General features: G+C 35.7%; 2 protein-coding genes across 2 annotated transcripts; one reads left to right on the forward strand and one right to left on the reverse strand.

The window, feature by feature from the left end:
- The first annotated feature begins 1,401 nt into the window (after window positions 1-1,401).
- LOC113322571 (transcription factor bHLH162-like) lies at window positions 1,402-2,546 on the forward strand. The gene is made up of 3 exons (XM_026570684.1): window positions 1,402-1,823; window positions 1,911-2,327; window positions 2,411-2,546. Exons 1-3 carry the CDS (start codon window positions 1,644-1,646, stop codon window positions 2,468-2,470), a joined length of 657 nt encoding a protein of 218 aa, XP_026426469.1. The 5' UTR covers window positions 1,402-1,643; the 3' UTR covers window positions 2,471-2,546.
- LOC113322570 (MLO-like protein 6) lies at window positions 2,524-7,108 on the reverse strand. The gene is made up of 14 exons (XM_026570683.1): window positions 6,798-7,108; window positions 6,643-6,700; window positions 6,376-6,539; window positions 5,896-6,012; window positions 5,730-5,790; window positions 5,483-5,571; window positions 5,303-5,377; window positions 5,115-5,209; window positions 4,201-4,250; window positions 4,060-4,100; window positions 3,750-3,959; window positions 3,585-3,652; window positions 3,256-3,316; window positions 2,524-3,136 (listed from the first exon to the last, which is right to left on the reverse strand). Exons 1-14 carry the CDS (start codon window positions 6,924-6,926, stop codon window positions 2,711-2,713), a joined length of 1,644 nt encoding a protein of 547 aa, XP_026426468.1. The 5' UTR covers window positions 6,927-7,108; the 3' UTR covers window positions 2,524-2,710.
- Window positions 7,109-7,753: the final 645 nt, after the last annotated feature.

The raw sequence follows: 7,753 nt of genomic DNA on the forward strand, positions 1-7,753 counted from the left end.
CCTGAAAAATTAGGATGCATAACGAGTTATCCCTGCAAAAACAGTATGCATAACCCGTCATGCGGATGCATAAACCATCATGCAGACATTTTTGAATAATTTCGGATAATTATGGGTATCACGGTATCTAAAATTAATCATGGACCTGACAATGAAATATTATTCTTTTTTGGGCCTGCGCCTAATTTTCCCTAGTTAATGATTAGCCTAGGTAAAAATTATAATTAGCCCATTAGTTAACATATTCATGTGACCATTATTCTAATTTTCGTTGTTAGAGCTTCTCCAATGACATGTGTGTGGAGATAAATGTCAAAATCCACCTAGGATACACATCCATTTTCTCTAAAATCATTCTTCAATCCAGATATCTTAAACCAATGTATATATGATTTTGAGTAGACATTGTCAAGATGAATGTCTAGTTTTAGACATTGTGTACCATCCTAGTCAGCTTTTAGTTAATTGAATTGACTTTAATATATTAACTAACCATTTTTTGCTCTAATAAAATTTTAATTATGAAAATAAAATTTATAAAAGAATAGATTACATGCAATAGTGTTGGATTTTTTTCCCCAAAGTTATCCCCATGGTCCCGTAGTCGACTCCAAAATGCAATTTAAATATGCCATTTCCTAAGTAATGTATTTCTCACTTTATATAATTTTGCGGCATTTTGGATTATACAATTTCTTTTTTAGTCCCCATGGTCCCGTAGTTGCCTGCTTCAGAGAAAGGTGAGGTGATCCTTCGACCGAAGGTGGTCAAGATACCTTTCAAAAAAAGGTGGTCAAGATAAAGAAGTTGATGTTAGTGGTCCGTCTCTTTCTCCAATGTGGTAATGGTGCTGTCTTGTAGTCCTCTCTGACTATTTTCGGAGATGCCTCCGTAGCTGTTCAGTGTTCTCCACTTTCATCCGAAACTGGCTCCTGCGGATCAAGCTAGGATCTTGAATTCCCCGACCTACATTGCCCAGCAGTCCTTAAAAAGTATGGTGAGTATATCCTCGATTTTGCAAAATAAATGATCCCTTTTTTTTCTCGTAAACAACCCTCTGAAATCTAAAAAGAGCTTTCATGTCATAATACAAGACAATGAAATAAAAGAGACCCAGTCTTGCACATGAGGTGTTGCTTATTCCTGTGGGCTGTAGTGATTACAACCTACAACCACCATGGATGTGTAGGCTGCAGGGACCAGCTCTGCATGTCTCACGTTTTCCTCACAACTCACAGCATTCTTCTTCTTATATAACATTTCCATCTCATGTTACGAATATCCTGATCCCTTAATTTATCCAGTGGCCTATTTACTCACGTGATATGAAAATCGCAGGGCAGGTAGAGTCCAAAGGCAATAAAGTGCACGATCATCACGACAGAAAGTTTCCTTTTCCATGTAAACTCCTGCTGTGATTCAAAAACCAAACAAGGAATCGTCTCTTAAATATCTCTGTTTTCTCTCTTCAATTATATGGTCGCTTCTTAATTTAGTCTTTAAAAACCAAACAGTACTCTCTTTCTCTTAATCATGCAACTCTCCTTGCTTGCTACTCAGCTTGCAGTTTGAAACATACTGGAAACTTGACTTGCGAAATATAAATCATCTGAGCACAATATAAAAAAAATAGAGAAACAGAAATGAAAAATTTAAGTAAATTTGCTTCTTCTTCTTCTTCTACTTGTGCAGCAGCAGCAGTTGATAGGAAAACCATTGAAAAGAATAGAAGAAGTCATATGAAATCTCTTTGCTTCAAACTTGTCTCTCTTATCCCTCCCACTACTAGTACTCATGATAACAACAACCATTCCTCCAAGAAGGTACTGTTCGCAAACTTACAGTTGCATACACATAAAATCTTTCTCTCTTGTCTCTTTGATCCTATCTAAACTTAATTTCTTGCGCAGGATATAGCACAGACGGATCTGATAGATCAAGCAGCTAATTACATACAAGAAGTGACAAAGAGAATAGATAAACTTAAGAGAAAGAAAGATTTATTAACAGCAACCACATTGCCGAATACTGATCACTGTGGTGATCAAGATATTATAACTACCAATGCTGCTGCTGTTGTTGCTCCTACTTCTACTTGTTCATTAAATACATCTACTGAGAGGGCTGGTAACAGTTTGTTGGATTTGCCGATACTTCAAGTAAGGAACTTCGATAGTACTACTTTGGAAGTAGTTTTCATAACTGGGATAAACAAACATTTCTTGTATTATCAACTAATTACTGTCCTTGAAGAAGAAGGTGCTGAGGTGGTCAATGCTAGTTTTGCTACTGTTGTTGACAAGATTTTCTATACAGTTCATTCTCAGGTAACTTCATATCACGCCGATAACATTTTCCGGCTAGTAGTTGCCGTTGTATACTAACTTTGTTTGTTGAATGTATATCACAGGTTAGAGCTGGGGTTGAGACTTCAAGGATATGTGACAGATTGAAGAAATTAGTTTCTTAAGCATACTTTGTTGCGAACTAAATGTAGCGAATTGCAAACAAAACTTAAACTGGAATTCTGGGTATTGGATAATCGGAAACACGAAAAAATCTGTTTTATTTAACAATTTGCAACAATCTAGCTAACTGATTTGGCAGAAAGCACTCTTTTTATATAGGTACACTTTTATGATCACACACTTGGTCTTTCACCGAACGGGAAATGTTCGTAGAAGCAGAACCGATACTGATCTCATGTTGATCAGTAGAGATCACCACCACTTCGTTCATTGTCACTTCTAACCGGCGGTAGATTTGGCACCGGTATTAACTCGGACGGTGAGAGTCGTCTCTCCTCATTTGGACCAAGGCGAGCTCTAAATGGATCATTATGACTAGAATTGTCATGTATTGGGGAAGGTGATTCGCTATCCCAATGGTCGTTTGCAGCACCCATGTAATTTCGATGCATGGGAGACATGTGAGGACTATTGGCTTCACTACTGCGATTGTTTTTGTTATGCAAAAGATGTACCGGTGACATGCCATAGTGTGGCGTGGATGGCATACTCGAAGTTGGCGTACTTATTCGGCTTTCTTTTATTTGTTTTTTTGCTTGATGATGCCATTTTTTTAATGCTACTGCCACAGTTGGGTCGAATACTGCGGTCTTCATGTTCGAACCCATCTGTGTTCATTTACATAAATCACGAACCAGTTAGTAAAATCAGGGAGCATTGTCTTAAAATTGCGCAACAATGTAAGGCATTAGTGCCGGGGTTATAAAAGGAAGAAATTTCTGCTAACCTGAGTAACCAAGGCATGGAGAGGTAGAGTGACATAGCTGCATAGAATTTGTACAAAGATCCTGAATGTCATGCCAACATAAAACAATGTTAGAGACTGTCAAAACGAGCTTTTTAGCATTCGACAAAAGTTGCAAGCTCAACACGAATGTAAGCGCGTTTGGGTACAATTACGCTTCTGATTTCTAACTTTTCTGCTTCCGCAAGTCATTTTGAAATTATTTACCTAAACTAATTTCTGACTTTTTCGTTTTTAGAAGTAAAAAAGTAACTTCTGGATGTGTATCCAATCGCGCTAGAAGTAACAATGCTGGAATGGAGATTACGTACCCCATTGAAATCCTGATAGCCACAGCTGCGGCTTTCTGGTGATAGCAAGAATTGAGCCCAAATTCATACTAAAAATTTAATTAGACATGAAAACAAATTTAGGCCTTTGAGATTATAAGGTGTTACTCAAAAAGATTGGGAAATAAGTTTTGAATATGTTCTTACAGTAGTATATATGAAGAAAGCCACTTGAAATGCATTTTGAAAGAGAACAAAATGAATCAAGTTGAGAATGAGGCGAGGACTTCCGAACCAAAACAAATCATCAGTTGGTTTTACTGTGGGCTCTCCTTGTACCACATCTCCTCTATCTTGTACATGTAATCCCATTTGTGTTATAATCACCTGTAATTTCGTTCCCACAGCGAGTACAATCTGACGAACCAAGTATGCAAAAGCCAATAAATTATACTGAAAAGTGAAAACCTCACTTTAAAATTTGAAATTAAGATAAATTTTGATTAATCATGCTTACAATCAATGGAATAAAGGGCAGCCACAAATACGAGCGCAATCCTGCAGTAATCAGAATGTAAACGTTTTAGACGATTAGAACTGGCGTGCGCCCCGAGTAAAAGGAATAGAAATTTTCTTAGTGTTTCTCACTGCTACTTACCATTGGTACTGGCCATTAAGAAAAGTAGGGAAAAGAACCAGAGCACTGGACTGCAAACGTAAAGAAAACAAATTAAGATTACCCGGATATCCGATAATATCCAACCGATATTCAAAAATATTTTCGTTATCCGTTCCGATAATAATGTCAGTTATTCAATAGTATTCTGTAATATCCGATAGTAATTCATTATAACATAAAAATGATTTAAGTTTTTTTTTTTTTAGTCTTTTTCTATAATTTCATAAATTACAAAAAAAATCAAAGGAGCCCTAAGAAATTCCACTAAACAAAACCAAATACCTTAATCAAATGCATACATTTGACTATAAAATTATTATATTAAATTAGATTTTAACAAAATTCAAATTTTCTCCATTAATATTGAAAAATTCTCGGCTTTTCTCACAACCAATAAAACTAGTTGTGTTTTTCTCCTTTTATAATATTTTTATTTCTACCACTCTTCACATACTACCAAGCTAACAACTAAATATATTACTCAAAAAAATTTTAAAAAAATTTGAATATGCATTCTTTAACGGATATCGGATATTATCCTATAGGATAATGCATTTTCCATATCCGTTTCGTTAAGATATGAATATCCGATAAGGTATCCATATCCGAATCTGTTATCCAAAATCTCAGATAATATTCTAACAATTCGGACGAATATCTAATATTCCGTTATCCATTGACAGCGTACTAAAAAAAAATATAACGGTCGCCAACTTAGCTGCCGTTTCTATAACGTCCAAGAAATGTCAATGTAGATGCTGATATATGTATGCCAGCTGTAGAGGCTGCTAATTCCATAGTACAAAATATGTTTGTACCATCCCTTGCAGGGTTTAAGAGAGGCGGCTTTCTCTCTCAAAAAAATTACTAGCAAAGAGATAATGATCACGCACCTAATCCCAACAACAACTTTGAAGTCCTCATCAAGACACCTCATCATGTATTTCTGAAAATCAAATTGGACCGCACTCTGTGGAGCCAAATGTGCCTGAAATAGGTATGAACTATTATTATTAGATATTTGCCACCGTATGCAATTTTAAACCAGTAAAAAATGTTATCAAAGGAAGATTTAGCTCACCATGATAAATCCATGTCTTAGTGTCAAATAATCCACCTTAGGAACTGATCTAACGAACTGTCTAAAGAAACACGTCTGCATCAAACATTACATTTGAAGAAATTAAGCTCACATCTCTTGCACGTATGATCAAAATATGCACATGTCAACGGGCACTTGATATACAAATTTAGTACTTACAATCCAGAGGAGAATCGTGGATCTACTCCAAATGCTCATATGCCTTCGCCCAAATGTTGTATCCCTTGCGTACCTAAATCTATCAGGATCTGCCACAAAAATAAAAAAAGTCAGTTTTCAATTATGTGAATCATTATAACCATGTAGTCCTAGACTCAGGATTGGGCTAAATTAAGGATCAATCCGTGGTTAAAATACGAAAAATTAAGTGCAAATAGTTCAGGAATCAGAATAAAAAATAACTCACCATGAGTGAACTGATATTTGGCAGATTTAGTTTCCTTTTCCCAGTTATTCCATTTCCTCATCTGATGATGGACCAATACGGCAATCAAACTCAATTAGCTAAATTCACAAGAATTAGTACTGTTACCAACTTAGTGACTTTTTCACCATGAACAAAATTTAATTACCTTAGCCCTGCCGAGAGCCATGGTAAGTATACAATAAAGCACGTGACAAACTGCCAAGACAAAGATGAATATGTGTAGTTGATGAATGGCAGTCTTTGATACAAGTGGTACTTTACCCTGCAAAATATGAAACCAAACACAGGACCCTACTCATTAGATATTTCTTTATGTCATTGTACCAGGTGCAATAACTGTAAGCATTAAATTTAAATCTAAATTTGGATTGAATCAATAATTTATTATCTAAATTTAAATAATAACGTAAAATGGAAAAAAGAACATTGGTTCAGTGAAAATTAATTTGATGAAGGGGGAAAATCACAATTGCTAAAGACCGAGACCACTTTTTTTTTTTTTGGTGAGGTGTGGGTACCAATCCAGGATCCAACGGCTGAAATTATTTTGTCTTATAAAGATTAGTATCCTCTCCTAACAAATGTGGTAACAATCTTTAGCAAGGGAAAAAAATGATCAACGTGCCTGTTTTCCACAATATTTCTCCTCATAAGTATAACCCTTTTTTTTTTCTTCTTTGATTGGGCAAGGATGCCATGTATTTCCAACTTTTTTTGGTATACAAAGCTGGATTATGTAATCTTGTGTAAATGTTAGGAGCAGTGATATAAACCCCAGTAACATAAGCTCTGCAACAACCACAGACGAGAAAGAAAGAAAAAACAATAAGTTTCCAATAATTCTTTCATGGATGGATTTCTAACTTCATGAGGAAGAGAGTAGAATTTATACCTGTTTTGACCACTAATAGTGCTTCATAGAGAGCTTTTTTCTGTTTCTTGTGGAACCACTACAAAATGGAAAAGAAAGTGTTTAGTTTTGTGTATATATAAGTCATGGGTAAATGTTGCGCTCTGTTAATGGAATTTGAGGGAAGGACTAATTACCTCTCCAATGAGTTCGAGAACATGCTCGATGATAATGGAAACTAACACAATTCCGAAACAAACAACTGCAACAGCCCATGTCGGGGTTTCCTCTAAACTACGATCGTAAGTAGTCCCTGATCCTGCCATTGTATTGATGGATGCTGCAAGGTGACTCTAATTTTGGTTTGTTCATGCAACAAATTAACTCTATAATTATCGTCCGATTCGCACAAAATGGATTGAGTCTTTTGAGAAACTTTCAATTTACAAGAATTTTATTAAGTGGAGAAGAAAGAATTGAGAGGGATGAGAAGATGCAGAATGTGGAGAAGCTGATATGAAATGGAGTAAGAAGTGCCTTGGGTTTATATGGAAACTGACAGTTAACTAGTTGTGTGCCCGTGTGTTGCACGGGGTTGTATTGTATGATGGGTTGTTCCATCGTTGGTTTGTATGCACTCGTTGTTGTTGGTTTTACACTTGCATAGTGACAAAAATAATATTGGTTACAGAAATCCAAAAGATGCCGAAACAAAAGAAATCAAATGTCCATTGCATTGGAGTCGAGAAAATTCCGTAGTCATCTTCCCCCTCAAAGGCGTTGACAAATAAAGCATTCACATTAAACGGTGGTGAAATTCTCATTTTTTATTGGTCTAGAAAGGCTTTTTCTAATGCAGAAGTTACGGTGAGGACACTTGGCATAACTTTATTGGTTGTAAAATTAAAAATTTGGTTACAATTTAGTAAAGATGGACAAAACTCACGTCCAAACCGTTAAATTAAAAAAAAAACGTGGAACCTTTAAAACGTGAAACACTTAAAAAGGAGTTCATGTAAAAAAGGAAATCTTTGACACACCAAAAAAAGGAAATCTTTGACAACACTTCCATCGAAATCGTTACAAAAAAACATTGAAAATGAAATCGTCAAACTCTTTGTTTCCCTTTTAATTAAGGAAACCCTGTTGCAAA

This window comes from Papaver somniferum, chromosome 11 (genome assembly GCF_003573695.1).
Source record: "Papaver somniferum cultivar HN1 chromosome 11, ASM357369v1, whole genome shotgun sequence".
In the NCBI taxonomy this organism is placed as follows: Eukaryota; Viridiplantae; Streptophyta; class Magnoliopsida; order Ranunculales; family Papaveraceae; genus Papaver; species Papaver somniferum.